The following is an 18,117-nucleotide window of genomic DNA, read 5'->3' on the forward strand; positions in this document are numbered from 1 at the left end:
CTCGACGCCCAAATCACGTGGGCTCAAAAACACACGCGCAAAGATGCGGCTCTCCAAGTACGATGCATTCTTCTTCTTTGGCGTCGCACGGAAGACGTGAACATCCTTGAATGGTGTCGGGTACATGGCAACGTCATAGTTCACTAGGCGATGTAATTCAAGGCGTCGCGCAGAGAGGGGTGCAATGTTGCGAATCAACTTGTCCTCGCGCCATTCGTGGCATCGGCGATGGGTAAAGGTGTGTGGCCCACCGGAAATGCCATGCACAATAAATGTAAAGCGTTGTAACTCCCTGTGTTGCATCAACGCCAATGTGTGTTCTTCAAGCAGTTGTTGGCATTGACGCGCCACCTCCTCAACGCCCGACTGGACGCTGACGGCAAAAAAGACGGTGCAAACAGAGGGCTCAGATGGGACGTTGCATATAAAATTGTTGAGCGCCGTCGCCCATTTCACCCGTAGCACCTGATCATCAGGGAACATCATGCAGAGACCAGCACCTTTGTACTCTGAGACAACATCGATTATGTTTTCCTCGGAAGAAAAACTCTCTGCCAGCAGCGGGTCGTGATCCTCCAAGGGCTCGTATTCGTAGAAAGCGTACCAGCAACCGTCCCGTACAAAGATGTCAAGATTCTTCACATGACTTTCCCCAAAATACTCGCGGCGGATGTACAGCTCAAGACACAGCTGCGCCAGGTGCGGTGTTCGGCGGTCGAACATAACAGCGCACATGAGATCGTCGCCGTGGCTGCCCTGAATAAGGTCGGCGATACGCCCCTCTTCCAACACCTTCGCGAAGGTCGTTTTGCGCTCCTCAAAGGATGGAAGACTGCACTGCCGCATAAGGTATCTTACCTGCAATGCAAGGGAGCCATACGTGCTGGAATCCAGTTCTAAAAGGAAGGGAAGCGTGCTTTGCAGAGACCTGAGAAGTAACATGTTGCTCTCTAACATATTCAGCAGTTCCTTGATGACGCTGTGATGGCAAGGTTGCTGGTGGGCAAAATCCAGCGCGTACACCTCCATTGGATCATCATTCACCTCACGCAGGTGCTGGATCGCCTCTTGTCGGCTGCAGTGAGCAAATGGTTTCTCGACACTAATGTAGTCTGCCACAAGGGCGTGGAGAACAATCCGAAGCTTCTCGTTGGGTGTATCCCTCTTCGTGTCATCCCACACCGCGGTTGATACCTTCGTTGAGAGGAGTGGAAAGTTTACCGCATCAAGGACGACAGAAGAAAGGCAAAGGGAGGAAAGATTATCAAACGCCTCCTGCAGTCGGTTCTTCAATGAGATGCCGGAGAAGTGGTACCCACGCAGCATGTATTGCAGTGACTCCACACCGAGCTGGGCCCGAGTGAGGCCGTTGGGCCGCTCCATCTTCTTTTCCCGCTCAATGAGAAGACCAGAGGGCCACTGCTCCCACACCTCCTGTGGGCGGGCGACTGTGCTCGGGTCATCGAGTGTGATGCCGCCAATGAGGGTGCCGACGGCGATGGTGCTGCCGGGCGCAACGCGATGGTGCAGCACGCCCGCCGCGGTCGCACGCAGCGGAAGGATCATCTTCATCACCTCCACCTCCGCGATGGTGCTCCCCTCCGCCACGTGTCCGCCGTCGTTGACGACGTAGCGCACAAAGCGGCCCGGGACAGAAGAAAAGATCTTCGTTGGGTCCGTGTCACCGGTAAAGGTGGTGTCCTTTCCGTTGATGGAGATGCGGAGACTCGCCGGCTCCTTCTCCGCGTAGGCAATGAAGCTTTTCCCCCCAATTCTTAGCTGCAACGCCCCTGACTTCAGTTTACGGAAGGGCACCGTCAGAACGCTGCCGTTCAGTGAGATGGCAACTTCTGCAGGGCTCGTAAAGCCCATGGTGACAGTAAATTTTTTAAATCTATTCACATACGATTCGGTGAGTTGATTGGTTAAATAATCCGACGAAGGAACGTGCCCTGCGCCAAGAAATGTGACATACTTACCGATGTTCTCCTCGCTCTTCCGCAATATTCGAAAGACACAGGCGGCAATGAGTGCGAGGTGCACATCCTGCTCCTGCGGCCCTTGCATGGCACGCTCTGTGATGAGGCGATCAAGCCACGCCGTGCTGATGTCGCAGTCGATAAACTCCTCCCGCTCTAGCAACTCCAGGACGTAAGAGATGGATGTATGGATCTCCCCACGTATGACCAGGTTGCGCAGCGCCATGACCATCCCGCGACGTGCATCCTCGCGGGTCTCACCGGAGGAAAAGATGTGACCAAATTGCGAATCCGCAAACTGATGGATCTCGCCCCCGGGGTTGGCAGAGAAGTAACCCCAGCACTCCTTGCTGTTCTTGAACGTGATTTCCTCCACGCGACCGGTGGTGGGGCAAAATCCCTCCTCCGTGTTCTCTGCAGTAACACGCACGGCAATGGTATGCCCTTTGGCCGGCAGAGACCTGCGCTGCGAAAAGTTAATGGGAGTCTTCGTGTACGGCCGTTCACCGTAGAAGCTGCGTACCTCCGGCACACGGTGGAGGGGCACGCCCATGCCGACGCAGAGGAGTGCGGCCGGCAGGTTAACACCGGAAATAAGCTCCGACACGGGGTGTTCCACCTGAATGCGGGGGTTAAGCTCGAGGAAAAAGAAGTTGTCTGTCGCCTTATCGTACATGTACTCCACGGTGCCGAGCCCGCGGTATCCCACTGCCTTAGCGAGGCGTATGGCCGCCGCCTCCATCGAGGCGATGATCGATGGATCCACGCCAAAAACAGGGCCCTCCTCAATAAGTTTTTGGTGGCGCCTCTGAACCGAGCAGTCGCGTGTGTGTACCGCGATGCAGTCGCCGTATTCGTCCGCAAGCAGCTGCACCTCAAGGTGCCGCACGTTTTCTAGCATTCGCATAACAAAGATGTGACATCCCTTCACTTCCTCCGACACCGCCACAAACATGTCAGAAACATCCTCCATGCGCAAACAACGACGGATGCCTTTGCCACCACCACCTTCTGAGGCCTTTATCATTACAGGAAAACCAATGCGGGCGCACACCTCTTCACATTCTTCTACAGATGTGATGTACGCCATCTCGTACACCAACGGATCCACCTCAAACACACCCGGTGGTAGACGGATCTCATCACCACTCCATGGCACTGTTGGCACGCCATTTGATTGCGCCACAATGGTGGAGGCAATCTTGTCGCCAAGCGCAAACATGGCCTCCTCAGTAGGGCCTAGAAACACAACCTTACCCTTTAACTTGGTGCACTCACGCGATAATATCGGATTCTCCGACGCGTGGCCCCACCCGGGGTAGATGGCATCGCAGGAATTCTGCAGCGCAGTACGCATTATAAGATCCACATTGGCGTAATTGTTGGAATTCGGCCCACCGGGAACGGCGACATGAAAGTCTGCGAGGGAAATAAATTCGGCGTTTGCGTTCAAATCCTCCGGTGTTGCCATCACAACAAACTCAATGGCTTCGGAATCGCCAATGTGTTCGTACAGCCACGAGCGGATAGAGTCAATGCCTTTAACTGCGGCAAGACCATTGTTTGCGATAAGAAGCCGCTCGATTTTCTTGGTACGCCAAGGAACGTGCAAAACTCGGGCAGGTTGTGGAAGGGAAGCTGCTGTGTCGACGATCTTCGATCCATAGAGGTCGTTTCCCCTACTCTTACTTGTTTTTCTTTTTTTCCTTTTCTCTATTGTGCGTGTGTTTATTTGTTTACGTCCCTCGTTTCGTTGGCGTTTTCCAGTTATTCGCCCCTCCGTGTGTGTTACTGTAACTTTTTTCCTTTTTTTTTTTTTCCGTTTACTTTTATTTATATGTGTGGCAATTTTTGTGGGGAAATTTGTGAGAGAGGTGCCGTGGAGTAAATAACGACGAATTTTAACTGCAGAAAAGAAAAAGAAAACAGAAAAAAAAAACAAAAAAAAAAACAAGAAGAGAAAAAAAAAAAAAATGCCACGCTGCCATCTGCACAAAGTGGGAAGAGACAAAACACAGTGAGGAATTTCTGGGCAACTCTCACAAACACACACGTTTGTTTCTGTGCCTGTGTGTGTGGGAGCTGGTCTCAAAGTCGAATTACGCACACACACACACACACAAACAGGCATTTTGCCGCATGTGGTTGACGTCCATCCACACCGCCACTCGCTCCGCTACGGTCCAATTGTAGGCGACGACAGCAGGGACTCCGATCGACTGCGCTTCAGTACTGGCTCATTTATTTCCTCCTCCTCCTCCACTTCCTCCTTCTTCTCATTCTCAGTGCTCCTGCTCTTCTTATCTGCTGGGGCCGCTGCTGCTGCCGCTGTTTGGGCTGCGTTGCCGTGGGCCAGTGGGAGGTGTGACCGCGGGGGCGTTAACTCGACGCCAAATTCCAGCATCATCGCGTCAAACTCCATGTCTGCTGTGCCCTTCACGCTTCGCTCCAGTGTACTCGCCACACTTGACGTCTCGGCATCTAAAGACCGTGCCTCCTCCGGTGTTTCGTGTAGCGCGTGCTCAAACTTGAGGGCAAGCACGGGACAACGGGCCCTCAACCCCTCCCCGTGCACGGACCACAGACGGGCCCCAAGTGACTGACAAACTCCGCCGCTCTTGCTGACGCCATCTTGCTGCTCCTGCTGCTGTTGCTCACATTCTTCCGCCGTTCCTCTGCTGCAGTTGTCTCGAATTTCGTCATCATCGTTCTCTTCGTCGTCGTTTTTCAGCAGGTGCACAAATGGACTGCTGGTTGGGCCCACAATGCGCCGTGCCCCAGCGCTCTTCTCAGAATGAACCGCACGGCAGAGAGAGTCCAAAAGGTGCGCCAGCGACGCACTGAGGATGTTGCTCCGCCGGGCACATGCCATGTAGCGGCAGAGCGCTGTGTCGAGTATTGTGCCATCACCAAGCAGCTTCATCACAATACGCCGTTTTCCACTGTCGAGCACGGCGGAAACAAAAGCCACGACGGAGGACTGGACATTGGCATTACACCGAGCCGTTGTGCGCAGCGCCGCGTCTATCCCGAGTGGTAAATCCGCTTGAACCAATACGCTTGCAAAGCTGAGACTGAGCGCCTCGTCTATTTCCCCCGTGATGGCGATAAGAACTTTCAGTGCATGCAGCACCCTCGCTTCCTCATGTGAACCACGTGAAATTGTTTCCTCACCAGCAAGCGCCTTGGTAATGTAGGAAGCGAGCGGCAACAGAGGTGGCCGCCGCCCCACTGCACCTTCCACCCAGAACCGTATCACGTCGCGCTTTGCCGCGCTGCCTATTTCTATGGAGTCCGGTATGTACTGAATAATGCCAATGCCGCAACTAACAACGGCATCCACAGCCGCCTGCAGCTCTGTACCGCACTGGCTTTTCACAATGCACTGCAGCAGCAAATCCAAGATGCAGCCGTTCGGACTACAAGTTGCCTCCGCAAGAAGGCTGCCACGTCCTGGCGGATACAACATGATGCAACTGCAGACAATGTCACACGCCATCTGCATCGCCATCCCAGGCATTATAAGAGGCACCTGCAGTGGTGCGGACGACGATGATTGCGGTAGCGGCGTGGCCTCGTAATCACAAATTGCGTTTTCCAGAACAAAGCGAAGAAATGGCAGCAGCCCAGCTTCTACAAGCGCCTCAAACATTGATGTTTTGCATTCCATTCCCACCATCGAATTCTTAATTGTCTTTCCCATGTCGTGAATAAATGCCATAACATCAAAGGCGTTCTTAACAACTTCAGATGCACGCTTAAAGGCTCTTGGAAGAAATACGGGCGATCTACAAATTTCTTCCACCAGACGGAATTTGGTAGACATGAGATATGTGCTGAGCAAGGACGATGACACGGCGTCAGCCTCGTCAAGGCTGAGTGGCAACAGATCCTTGAGGTAGCCACAGGAATACAGCACATGAATACGGGCCACAATACTCTCCGGGAGCTGCAGAGGGTTGCGGAACGTTGCGCGACGCTCTTCGAAGCTGACAAATCCAGTTCTCTGATCCCGCCGGCCAATGGCGTACTGTACAATGTCAACACACATGTCCACAAGCGAGTTCTCCACAAATTGCGCAATAATTTTTCCATCGGTGTTAAATGGAGAGCGCAACAGGGCCAATGTAATATGGCCCGTCAACTCCATGCCGCGTACGTCCTCGTCACGCTGACACGCCTGAAATAGCTCCGCAAGCTCCTTAAAGTAGGTGTCGCGGCCACGCACATACACGCCAAAACGCTGGGCATTGGTCGTGGCGGCAGAAAGAATAGCTGGTAGGTTTTCGCGGCACACTGTCCAGTGGCTGCAGAGAGACGATGCACTGGCCACCTCAACGCCATTTATTTCTTGTGAAATGACGCTCCTCCTAGATCGCTGATACGCCACAATTTCCTTATGGATCTTCTCGCACCCTTCCCTCGTATTGAAGCTACAGGCCATGAGGCGACCCAGCTGTGGGTCAGACCACCAAAGAATGGTTTCATGCTGGACAACATAGGCATCCGAGAGGGTGATGGGTGTACTCATCAGCAACTCCTCCGGATTATCGATGTCAATCATCTCAAGATGGCCAACTGCCCGCTCCGTACCATTACCATCGCTATCTTCGCAGTCCAGAGCTGCAGAGGAGCGTAAGACGACAGACACGACACCGACACCCATCTCTGTCCACGAGTCGTCGTCAGACATGGTCGCGTAGAGCTTCGCCTTGGTGAGACTCTCATCCCCGTCGTCCACCTCCATCACGTCCCCCTCTGTGTCTCTGTTAGTCCGTATGTACGGTGTTGATTTCCTTCGGGCCCCTGCTCTCTGCAGCACCTTCGCAGCTTCTACAATCAGTGAATTTCTGCAAGGGTAAGAAAAAGAAAAAGAAAAAAAAATAAGTTTTCTGTGCAGGAATAAATCCAAAAAAAGACTACAGGAGGACGGGAACGTGCCGCACATGAGAAAGGCAGAAGGTCACATAATTGCGAACACTCCTTCCCCTAACCCCTCTGAGATAAATACACTTGTTTATGCGATTGCAATGGCACCACCTCTGCTTCACTGTTCGTACAATAATAACTGCAGGCACACGCTCTTCCTGTGCCCAAATCAACCCACAACTAATCACAATGGCAATGATAAACCGCAGCGTGTGGTGTTATCTACCACGCGACATGGAGAGCTCCAGACAGTCCCTGGGGCTCATCTCCAGCTGCGACACGGCACGACCGCGCTCAATTAGGTCATCAAATTGCGTTACGAGCACTTCAATTTGAGAAAGTCGTGTGTCATTTTTGCGGCGCTGTTCGTTAAGCATTTTTGAATACCGCACCATTGACCGCGTCACGTCTTCTGTGGAAACTGAGCGGCGCAACGGAGCCACTACGGCGGGCGAGGCACCAGAAAAACGGTGGTGCGACCTCCCCCGCAGTGCATGCAATGACGCCCAGTCTGTCACGCCAGGCCGCTCTCGTCTAGGGAATTCGACGCTGCACCTGAGAAACAGACGACTCTTCTCGTCGAGGAGGCAAAAGACAGCAGCAGTCACCGTCTCTGCAAACTGCGAGAGACCGCCCACGACCCATTGGCAGAAGTCGCTGGCGTTAAACTCCTTCCTTGACATCGCCGCCAGCTTCCAGTGAGTGATACGACATACTTCCCGCATTTCCTGAAGCTCCTCCCACAACAGCGTGTATCGGCCCTCTGCTTCCTGCAGACAACAATTGTAGCACTTTCCCTCCAACTGAAGCGCATTTCTCTGCTGCTGCTGCTGCTGCTGCTTCTCATGATATGACGGCACCCCCTGCTCTGCGTCACGCCGCTCCACGGACATCTTTCGGAGGTTATCCATCTCTGCCCGCAGCTCCGTCATCTCGTGCTTATGTTTGGAACGCATCCGTGCGGTGGCCTGCTGGGCCGCTTCCTCCTGCTCGCGCAGTCGGGAACGCAGCACGCACATCTCCTCCTCGTGGCTGCGCCTTTCCTCTCCCCGACGGACATTGCTCTCCCTCAGCTCAGCACGCAGAGACTCAACACGTCCCGTCATATCCGCCATCTCTCGTCTTATACGTGTCTCGTACGCCTCGCGCTCCTCACGCAGCTGGCGACATGCTTTCTCCGATTGCTCCTGTGTATTCCGCAATGCTCCCATGAGTGCCGCCTTCTCGCTCTCGTGCACTTTTTGCAGCTCGTTCAGCTCCTCAGCCATCAATGTTCCTCCACGCAGCCGCACGTCCACGTGCTGCCGCGTTTCGAGGAGTTGCCGCAGGTTCACTTCCGACCGATGCAGGAGCTCCTCCGAAAAGCGCTCCACATCCCTCAGCATTTCAGCAGCGGTAAGAAAAGCAGAACGACGGCCCACCAATTCCTCCTGAAAAGAGAGTAAAACACGCTCGTATTGCCTCACGATGCCATCGAGTGCGTCACGCCGCTCCACGGACATCTTTCGGAGGTTATCCATCTCTGCCCGCAGCTCCGTCATCTCGTGCTTATGTTTGGAACGCATCCGTGCGGTGGCCTGCTGGGCCGCTTCCTCCTGCTCGCGCAGTCGGGAACGCAGCACGCACATCTCCTCCTCGTGGCTGCGCCTTTCCTCTCCCCGACGGACATTGCTCTCCCTCAGCTCAGCGCGCAGAGACTCAACACGTCCCGTCATATCCGCCATCTCTCGTCTTATACGTGTCTCGTACGCCTCGCGCTCCTCACGCACGTTTTTTTGCTCTACAACGTCTTCTACAACACCCGCGGTGGCAATTCTACTCTCAAGAAAAGTTTGGTATTGCAATAACTCCTCAAGCAATGTCTCATGCCGTTCTTTCTGCGCCTCAAGCGCATCTGTGGTGATGGAGTGCATGTTGTCAACAACGACTCGTACGTGTTCGGCCATCAGTGACCTTTCTGTGGAAAGAAGCCGCTTTGCCTGCTTAATCGGTACGGCCGCAGCTCTGCAAACCTCCTGGCAGAATTCTAACCAGAGGCACTCGCGTCCCGCACACCAGTTCGCAGTATTCTCAGTAATTGCGGCACACAGTGTGCCATAACGTTTCATTTCCTTAAAGAACTGTTTGTTGCGCTGAGCGCGTATGTTTTCCATCTCGCTTCTAGTAGCTGCCGCTTCGGCTGCAGATAATTCTGCCGTCATCACAAACCAAGCCGTCCTCTGGTGCATATGGAAAAGTAGCATATGAAGTTTGGTGTCTTGCACCCTCGTTATCAATCCCGTTGAGGAGTCGAGCCAAGACGCGGCGACTCCAGCAATGGCTGCCATCCGCTTTCGAGTTCGCCGTTCCTTGTTCCTGTGGGCAAACAGCAGCCACCGGCCAAACGCATTTCGTGCGCAATACTCAACGAGGAGACAGCCAATATCCTGCAGCTGCCCAGTGGCACTTTCAAGCTCCACAAGCATCGCCTGCTTCTCCTCATGAAATGTTGCAGCAATGCGCACGGCATGAAAGCCTTGCTGTAATTCTTGCTGCTCGCAGAGCTCCTCGTACTGCAGAGAAATACGTTTCGCGTCTTCCATGGCGACAAGCCGTTCAAGGTGAGCTGTGTGCTCACTCAGCAGTTGTGTGAGATGAATGTCTTTTGCCGCCTGCTTCCACCGTTCAACGTGGGCCGTTAGCCTGGCAACATCCTCCCGCAGCCACGCACACTGCCGCTCCCCTGCCAGGAGCTCTGCGCGCATGCGTGACTCCGTCATCTTACGCTCCGTCTTGTACCGCAACGACTGCCGCGCTGCACCTTCCAGTTCAGTGACACAACGTCGAACGAAGAACTCGTCTTGCAGCAGCTGCGTCAGTGCGGTGCAGTAACGCCGTTCCCGCCACTCAGCCGCAGTGCGCCACACTTCTTTCTTGACTTCCTTCAACGCCACGTGTGACGCCTGCTCCACTAGTGCAAGCCTTCGGTTAACTACATGCAGTTGCCATGACTTCCAAATGCGCCGCGTTTGCCCCGCAACGTGGGCGCGGTGTAACAGCGTCGCCGCTGTCGCCGCTCTGCACCGCAGACTTGCCTCTTGGCTTGTGAGTGCCGCACGGGTCGCTTCAAGGTGCCGCTCAGCATCCTCGCAACGTCGCTGCAAAACCACCACCTGCTGGCTCAGCGGGGCAAAGAGATCCACCTGTCTCGTTAGCCCTTTCAACTGCTCTGTCAGCTCTGCGTTGCACTTCACTGCATCGCAAAACAAAGCAAGAGACGCACGGTGGAGCAAATGGATCTTCGCCAATGCGCAAATATCCACTGCACTCCACGCCACGTGCATCATTGAATCAAACGATGCCTGCTGCGCTCTCAGTACAGTTGCGAGCTCCGCGGCTCGCTGCTCCTCCTTGTGACTCGTCTCCTCTGCGGTCATTACATATTGTGTGAGCCGCCTCTCTCGCTCCGCATAGTACCGTGCCAACTCCTCCTGCTGCCGCAGATAATTGCTCGTACGCTCGCTAAACTCACGGGACATCTCACCCATAGACGTCTTGAGACGCGTCACCACCTCCTCTCGCTCTTCTTCCACGCGGGAGATTGCGTTGTGCACACGCCGTTCATGCGCTCTATTAAGTGACACGTGCTGCTGAAAGTCCAACTCGGCACGTTGCAACTCGTGCTGGGCACACTGAAGTTCCGCCTCAAGCTCCAGTTGTCGACTCCGCTGCACTTTTAACGCGGCTTCAAGCCGCCTCGCCCTCCAGCGGTAAAAGCACCGCGCCTGCAGTTCCCTGCCTGACCTAATCATTGCATACCGGCACGCTATTGCGCCACAGCTCCTCCTGAACCGGCGTCCGCTCTCTGCGCGCTGGCGATCCGCGCGGGCACAAAGGGCTCGGCGTATCCATTGGTTCAGTGCCCGCATCCGCAGCCGCCGCGCCACAGCCTTCTGAAAAACCGTCACAGCAGCATCCTGCGCAGCGGCAATTTGGATGTCCTTCACCGTCAGCTGCTGCTGAAACTTTTCCTCCCGTCGCTGCTGCACGTCGAGTTGGCCCTCAAAGTACCGCCGCATCGCCTGCCTCGCTGCGCCCACGCCACTCTCCTTAAGAAGGCCGCAGAGGAGGTGTGTGCCCCGCTCGAGGTGCCGCAGCGCCTCCTCCTGCTTCGCCTGCGATGATAACTGCAGGCCCAAATGTCCGTCCGTCCCGTCGTCCACCTGCGGCGCATCCCGCATCCGACGGAGGGCAATCAGATCTTCTTGTGCCTGGAGCACAGCGCACTGCGCTTGCCGAAGAGTGCCCTGAAGCTCCTCCATCGACCACACTACAAAGGGAAAAAGAAAAAAGATAAAGAGGACGCCATAGAAATAATAATAATAATAAAAATAAAAAGAACTCGACAAGCAGCGAGGTCCACCCACAAAGACACAAAAACAACAAAAACAACAGGACGGTTCTTCTTTTGCACACCAAACACTTGAATATACACATATAAAACAAAATATACATGTAAACACGCACCACAGCATGCATATACTTCTAAACACCAAATGAGGCACAACAATATTATGGTAGCCCATTGGAAGTAACAATATGTACACAAAAACAAACACAACCACACACAAAAAAAAAAAAACAGACTTATTTCTGCTAAGTGAAGCACAACCAATAAATAAATAAATAAATAAAAAATATATAACAGAAAATAATAATAATTAATTGACGTAATCAAGAGGCATTGACCTTTCGCTGGATGTCCTAAAACCCCCTCGGGGACGGCGCATCACAATGAGATGCTTCAACTGCCCCGGTTCGGCAAAATGTATGTAAATAATAAACCACACTCCCAGCACCACAATAGCAAAGGAGACAAGCAGTAGTAGAAAGGCAACATACCAATGCGCCTCAAAAAATCCTCGCTCAATTTTATACGACACACGGACGTAAGGCGTTGCGGACACCGTAAAAGAATTCTCCTGCGAGGCGGTTCCAACAGCAAAACAACTGCAAGTAATGAGCAGTACAGCCGCTTGCACGCCAAAAAAACCCGGCCTCTCCATGACACTTCACTTCTAAAACATCCACACATTACAACAACACAACAGTGGAGGGGGAAAGAAGGACATCAACACAAAACAACGCCCAAAAGACGGTGCAAACAGCCATCAGGGACGCTGGGACGCCATCCGAAAGCAAACACACAAACACAAAGAGAGAGAGACGAATAAACATAAAATGACGAATACGACAGGCGGATGCACACAAATCGGAAAAAAAAAAAAAAAAGAGGTTAGATACGTAAGTAAACCGCCTCTCATAAAACAACAGAAACCCCCCAAAAAAAAAAAAAAACAAATACTTAAAATTGCATTCAACTAATCGCCAACAGCCGCCAAGCACACACACAAAAAAAAATTCTACAGCAACGCTGAAGTCTACAACGCATCCATGCAAAATTCAGCCCTCATACGGCACACCCACAACTTCAAGGACTCTAAAAGCAGCTCCAACTTCATTCTAACAAACTGGTCAAACAGATCCGCCACAGCAGACACAACACTCTCATACGACAACGGAAACACATCGTCAGGGGTCATCAAATGATACGAATCAATCATTCCGTGAATCCTCTCCATCGCCGCAGCCTCGCGTGACGCCGCGTCCGCCTCAGAAAGACGCAAAACCTCCTCCGCACGATCCACATGACGCAACATCGTATCCTCTGCGCTCTCGGCACTCACAACAGCACTTTCAAATTCCTGCATCAGAGCCCGCATCATCGACTCAACAATTAACTTCGCCTCGGAAAGATCCTCCACCTCCACCTCGAGCGACTTCACATGCTGCTGAAGCTCTTCCTCACGACTCTTTGCGTCACGCACTCTCCCCTCCAGTTCAACTAGATACCGTTCCCCCGACACAATCTCCGACCGCACAGTATCAGCCTGCGACACCAACTCTGAAACAACCTGCCTCGCCGCCACTTCCCCCTTCACCACCGATGCCACATGATCCTGGAGGTCGTTCGTGCGTTCCTCCAGCTCCGCCTCCAGGCGCTTCGCAGCGTCCGTCTCTGCTGAAGAAGAGCTGGGAAGTTGAGTGGCGCCTACATCACCTACAGTCACGGGAATAGCACTCGTCGACCTGCTGATGCGCCCTCGTTTCTTCTCACAAGACTCAACAAGCCCAGTTCCGGGTAAAATAATAGATTTTACGGGATGGCGGTACCCGGAAGGTTGAAATTGAGGCAAAGATGACCTAAAATTCAATATATTAAAAGATCCCTCACAAACACGAAGACAACCTCCAGAACCGGAACCATTCACCAACGGACAACAACCGTACATGCAGTTGTAATGGTTTTCCTGATAAAAGCGGCGGTCGTCAGTTATGCAGGTGATCATCGCCAGACTGCGTATTTCCTTCGATGGGAAGAGGTGTTGGAGTAACCAGCAGGGTCTGTCGTGTGGCACGGGGTGTCCTGCGATAAGTTCTCTTAATAGTTGCATGCCCCCCTGGAAGAACCGGTTTCCTTGACTGAGCTGCGGCAACAGGGCAATAGTGAGTACGCCGGACACGGACGCATTGGCCGATTTGGCAACAAGACTAAAGATAATGGAAGAATGACCTTCAGGAACCGCACAAGCTCGTCGCAGTAAAGCATCAAGAGCAGCATCCTCGCGACTCTTCACGACATTTTGCTGCAGCTGTGGGCGGCAGCATTCGTCCGTGTCGTGCGTGTAGACGCCAACGTGGCGGTGTGCCACAACCTGCTGGTTCAGGGTGTCCGTGACGCCCCACGAGTACAGACGGAACATGCTGTAGTGCAGCTGCACGTCACCGACACTCGTCTCCGCAAGCACGTCGAGGGCGTGGCCGACTGCCGAGAGCACCAACGCGTGGAACAAATCCACTGAGTGGATGCGGAGCGACCCGTGGATGAATACTCCGTGCGTCGCACACGGAGGGGTGTCGCAGGCGTATGGGCATCCACCGCCAAAGTTCTCCGCCACACGCCGCGCCAGCACGGACTCGTACGCCATGGTGTGGAAGGGGTGGTACGTCACACTGTCAAAGTGAAACCGTGACACACCCGCCAGCCCGTCGCAGAGAACAACGTCTCCTGTCTCCGCATCCACGTCTACACTACTTTTCCCATCGTGCGCAGGGGCGATGTGCGCACCGCAAATAACGTTCTTTACGCTCGACAGCATAGAGCCCCGCCACAACTACCAACAAAAAAAATACGTGAAAAAAGTGGGCAGATTTGAAATTCCACCACCACAGTGATCATAAAAACAACGCAGAGAAGCAACGCCCCAAAAGGTAAAAGAAATACATTCCGCTTAATCAGCTGAACAAACATGGACTTCCAAAAAAAAAAAAAAAAAGCATCCACACAATTACAGACGATGTACAAAAATTAAACTCTAAAAAAAAGACAAAAAACAATGTATCACATGGTCCCACAAAAACAAAAAAAAACAAAGCACCAATACCAGACCGCGAAATACAACCAATACTACCTCAACCACCAGCCACCAAAATGCATGACAACTTCAACGACTCTAAAAGCAGCTCCAACTTCATTCTAACAAACTGGTCAAACAGATCCGCCACAGCAGACACAACACTCTCATACGACAACGGAAACACATCGTCAGGGGTCATCAAATGATACGAATCAATCATTCCGTGAATCCTCTCCAACGCCCCAGCCTCGCGTGACGCCGCGTCCGCCTCAGAAAGACGCAAAACCTCCTCCGCACGATCCACATGACGCAACATCGTATCCTCTGCGCTCTCGGCACTCACAACAGCACTTTCAAATTCCTGCATCAGAGCCCGCATCATCGACTCAACAATTAACTTCGCCTCGGAAAGATCCTCCACCTCCACCTCGAGCGACTTCACATGCTGCTGAAGCTCTTCCTCACGACTCTTTGCGTCACGCACTCTCCCCTCCAGTTCAACTAGATACCGTTCCCCCGACACAATCTCCGACCGCACAGTATCAGCCTGCGACACCAACTCTGAAACAACCTGCCTCGCCGCCACTTCCCCCTTCACCACCGATGCCACATGATCCTGGAGGTCGTTCGTGCGTTCCTCCAGCTCCGCCTCCAGGCGCTTCGCAGCCTCCTCCTTCTCCCTTGCAGCGGCATCATCGACGGCAGCAGCACGCTCTTGGAGGTCGTTTGCACGCTCTTGGAGGTCGTTCGTGCGCACCTCCAGCTCCGCTTCCAGGCGCTTCGCAGCCTCCTCCTTCTCCCTTGCAGCGGCACAGCGACGGCGAGCGGCATCCTCGGCAGCAGCAGCACGCTCTTGGAGGTCGTTCGTGCGTTCCTCCAGCTCCGCCTCCAGGCGCTTCGCAGCCTCCTCCTTCTCCCTTGCAGCGGCACAGCGACGGCGAGCGGCATCCTCGGCAGCAGCAGCACGCTCTTGGAGGTCGTTCGTGCGTTCCTCCAGCTCCGCCTCCAGGCGCTTCGCAACCTCCTCCTTCTCCCTTGCAGCGGCACAGCGACGGCGAGCGGCATCCTCGGCAGCAGCAGCACGCTCTTGGAGGTCGTTCGTGCGTTCCTCCAGCTCCGCCTCCAGGCGCTTCGCAACCTCCTCCTTCTCCCTTGCAGCGGCACAGCGACGGCGAGCGGCATCCTCGGCAGCAGCAGCACGCTCTTGGAGATCGTTCGTGCGCACCTCCAGCTCCGCCTCCAGGCGCTTCGCAGCCTCCTCCTTCTCCCTTGCAGCGGCACAGCGACGGCGAGCGGCATCCTCGGCAGCAGCAGCACGCTCTTGGAGGTCGTTCGTGCGTTCCTCCAGCTCCGCCTCCAGGCGCTTCGCAACCTCCTCCTTCTCCCTTGCAGCGGCACAGCGACGGCGAGCGGCATCCTCGGCAGCAGCAGCACGCTCTTGGAGGTCGTTCGTGCGCACCTCCAGCTCCGCCTCCAGGCGCTTCGCAGCCTCCTCCTTCTCCCTTGCAGCGGCACAGCGACGGCGAGCGGCATCCTCGGCAGCAGCAGCACGCTCTTGGAGGTCGTTCGTGCGCACCTCCAGCTCCGCCTCCAGGCGCTTCGCAGCCTCCTCCTTCTCCCTTGCAGCGGCACAGCGACGGCGAGCGGCATCCTCGGCAGCAGCAGCACGCTCTTGGAGGTCGTTCGTGCGCACCTCCAGCTCCGCCTCCAGGCGCTTCGCAGCCTCCTCCTTCTCCCTTGCAGCGGCACAGCGACGGCGAGCGGCATCCTCGGCAGCAGCAGCACGCTCTTGGAGGTCGTTCGTGCGCACCTCCAGCTCCGCCTCCAGGCGCTTCGCAGCCTCCTCCTTCTCCCTTGCAGCGGCACAGCGACGGCGAGCGGCATCCTCGGCAGCAGCAGCACGCTCTTGGAGGTCGTTCGTGCGCACCTCCAGCTCCGCTTCCAGGCGCTTCGCAGCCTCCTCCTTCTCCCTTGCAGCGGCACAGCGACGGCGAGCGGCATCCTCGGCAGCAGCAGCACGCTCTTGGAGGTCGTTTGCACGCTCTTGGAGGTCGTTCGTGCGCACCTCCAGCTCCGCCTCCAGGCGCTTCGCAGCCTCCTCCTTCTCCCTTGCAGCGGCACAGCGACGGCGAACGGCATCCTCGGCAGCAGCAGCACGCTCTTGGAGGTCGTTTGCACGCTCTTGGAGGTCGTTCGTGCGCACCTCCAGCTCCGCCTCCAGGCGCTTCGCAGCCTCCTCCTTCTCCCTTGCAGCGGCACAGCGACGGCGAGCGGCATCCTCGGCAGCAGCAGCACGCTCTTGGAGGTCGTTTGCACGCTCTTGGAGGTCGTTCGTGCGCACCTCCAGCTCCGCCTCCAGGCGCTTCGCAGCCTCCTCCTTCTCCCTTGCAGCGGCACAGCGACGGCGAGCGGCATCCTCGGCAGCAGCAGCACGCTCTTGGAGGTCGTTCGTGCGTTCCTCCAGCTCCGCCTCCAGGCGCTTCGCAGCCTCCTCCTTCTCCCTTGCAGCGGCACAGCGACGGCGAGCGGCATCCTCGGCAGCAGCAGCACGCTCTTGGAGGTCGTTCGTGCGTTCCTCCAGCTCCGCCTCCAGGCGCTTCGCAGCCTCCTCCTTCTCCCTTGCAGCGGCACAGCGACGGCGAGCGGCATCCTCGGCAGCAGCAGCACGCTCTTGGAGATCGTTTGCACGCTCTTGGAGGTCGTTCGTGCGCACCTCCAGCTCCGCCTCCAGGCGCTTCGCAGCCTCCTCCTTCTCCCTTGCAGCGGCACAGCGACGGCGAGCGGCATCCTCGGCAGCAGCAGCACGCTCTTGGAGGTCGTTCGTGCGTTCCTCCAGCTCCGCCTCCAGGCGCTTCGCAGCCTCCTCCTTCTCCCTTGCAGCGGCACAGCGACGGCGAGCGGCATCCTCGGCAGCAGCAGCACGCTCTTGGAGGTCGTTTGCACGCTCTTGGAGGTCGTTCGTGCGCACCTCCAGCTCCGCCTCCAGGCGCTTCGCAGCCTCCTCCTTCTCCCTTGCAGCGGCACAGCGACGGCGAGCGGCATCCTCGGCAGCAGCAGCACGCTCTTGGAGGTCGTTCGTGCGTTCCTCCAGCTCCGCCTCCAGGCGCTTCGCAGCCTCCTCCTTCTCCCTTGCAGCGGCACAGCGACGGCGAGCGGCATCCTCGGCAGCAGCAGCACGCTCTTGGAGGTCGTTCGTGCGTTCCTCCAGCTCCGCCTCCAGGCGCTTCGCAGCCTCCTCCTTCTCCCTTGCAGCGGCACAGCGACGGCGAGCGGCATCCTCGGCAGCAGCAGCACGCTCTTGGAGGTCGTTCGTGCGTTCCTCCAGCTCCGCCTCCAGGCGCTTCGCAGCCTCCTCCTTCTCCCTTGCAGCGGCACAGCGACGGCGAGCGGCATCCTCGGCAGCAGCAGCACGCTCTTGGAGATCGTTTGCACGCTCTTGGAGGTCGTTCGTGCGCACCTCCAGCTCCGCCTCCAGGCGCTTCGCAGCCTCCTCCTTCTCCCTTGCAGCGGCACAGCGACGGCGAGCGGCATCCTCGGCAGCAGCAGCACGCTCTTGGAGGTCGTTCGTGCGTTCCTCCAGCTCCGCCTCCAGGCGCTTCGCAGCCTCCTCCTTCTCCCTTGCAGCGGCACAGCGACGGCGAGCGGCATCCTCGGCAGCAGCAGCACGCTCTTGGAGGTCGTTTGCACGCTCTTGGAGGTCGTTCGTGCGCACCTCCAGCTCCGCCTCCAGGCGCTTCGCAGCCTCCTCCTTC

At 55.7% G+C, this 18,117-nt stretch overlaps 4 protein-coding genes and 1 pseudogene across 4 annotated transcripts, besides 18 other annotated features; all 5 read right to left on the reverse strand.

Moving 5' to 3' along the window:
* Tc00.1047053510599.14 lies at positions 1–3,644 on the reverse strand (annotated as a pseudogene; the record flags this gene model as incomplete).
* Positions 1–6,327: a sequence feature (haploid, Esmeraldo-like haplotype).
* Positions 3,891–3,953: a microsatellite.
* Tc00.1047053510599.30 (hypothetical protein, conserved) lies at positions 4,156–6,927 on the reverse strand (the record flags this gene model as incomplete). Its single annotated transcript, XM_804040.1, has 1 exon — positions 4,156–6,927. One exon carries the CDS (start codon positions 6,925–6,927, stop codon positions 4,156–4,158), a length of 2,772 nt encoding a protein of 923 aa, XP_809133.1.
* Positions 4,226–4,257: a microsatellite.
* Positions 6,328–9,985: a sequence feature (areas merged during assembly that could not be assigned to a particular haplotype. This can correspond to areas where the two haplotypes were merged or to regions with more than two copies in the genome that were merged during assembly.).
* Tc00.1047053510599.40 (hypothetical protein, conserved) lies at positions 7,127–11,473 on the reverse strand (the record flags this gene model as incomplete). Its single annotated transcript, XM_804041.1, has 1 exon — positions 7,127–11,473. The coding sequence occupies one exon, from the start codon at positions 11,471–11,473 to the stop codon at positions 7,127–7,129; it is 4,347 nt and encodes a 1,448-aa protein (XP_809134.1).
* Positions 7,727–7,749: a microsatellite.
* Positions 9,986–10,367: a sequence feature (heterozygous, Esmeraldo-like haplotype).
* Positions 10,368–10,826: a sequence feature (areas merged during assembly that could not be assigned to a particular haplotype. This can correspond to areas where the two haplotypes were merged or to regions with more than two copies in the genome that were merged during assembly.).
* Positions 10,827–11,147: a sequence feature (heterozygous, non-Esmeraldo-like haplotype).
* Positions 11,148–11,242: a sequence feature (areas merged during assembly that could not be assigned to a particular haplotype. This can correspond to areas where the two haplotypes were merged or to regions with more than two copies in the genome that were merged during assembly.).
* Positions 11,243–12,076: a sequence feature (heterozygous, Esmeraldo-like haplotype).
* Positions 11,255–11,285: a microsatellite.
* Positions 11,561–11,592: a microsatellite.
* Positions 12,077–12,230: a sequence feature (areas merged during assembly that could not be assigned to a particular haplotype. This can correspond to areas where the two haplotypes were merged or to regions with more than two copies in the genome that were merged during assembly.).
* Positions 12,231–12,251: a sequence feature (areas merged during assembly that could not be assigned to a particular haplotype. This can correspond to areas where the two haplotypes were merged or to regions with more than two copies in the genome that were merged during assembly.).
* Positions 12,252–13,982: a sequence feature (heterozygous, Esmeraldo-like haplotype).
* Tc00.1047053510599.50 (uncharacterized protein) lies at positions 12,329–14,107 on the reverse strand (the record flags this gene model as incomplete). Its single annotated transcript, XM_804042.1, has 1 exon — positions 12,329–14,107. One exon carries the CDS (start codon positions 14,105–14,107, stop codon positions 12,329–12,331), a length of 1,779 nt encoding a protein of 592 aa, XP_809135.1.
* Positions 13,983–14,107: a sequence feature (haploid, Esmeraldo-like haplotype).
* Positions 14,108–14,130: a sequence feature (areas merged during assembly that could not be assigned to a particular haplotype. This can correspond to areas where the two haplotypes were merged or to regions with more than two copies in the genome that were merged during assembly.).
* Positions 14,131–18,117: a sequence feature (heterozygous, non-Esmeraldo-like haplotype).
* On the reverse strand, positions 14,960–18,117 carry Tc00.1047053510599.70 (protamine P1, putative; the record flags this gene model as incomplete). The annotated part of the gene is made up of 1 exon (XM_804043.1): positions 14,960–18,117. A coding segment is annotated over one exon (3,158 nt), but the record flags the coding sequence as incomplete, so codon positions are not given.

This window comes from Trypanosoma cruzi, genomic scaffold, assembly GCF_000209065.1.
Source record: "Trypanosoma cruzi strain CL Brener 1047053516795 genomic scaffold, whole genome shotgun sequence".
NCBI lineage: Eukaryota > Euglenozoa > Kinetoplastea > Trypanosomatida > Trypanosomatidae > Trypanosoma > Trypanosoma cruzi.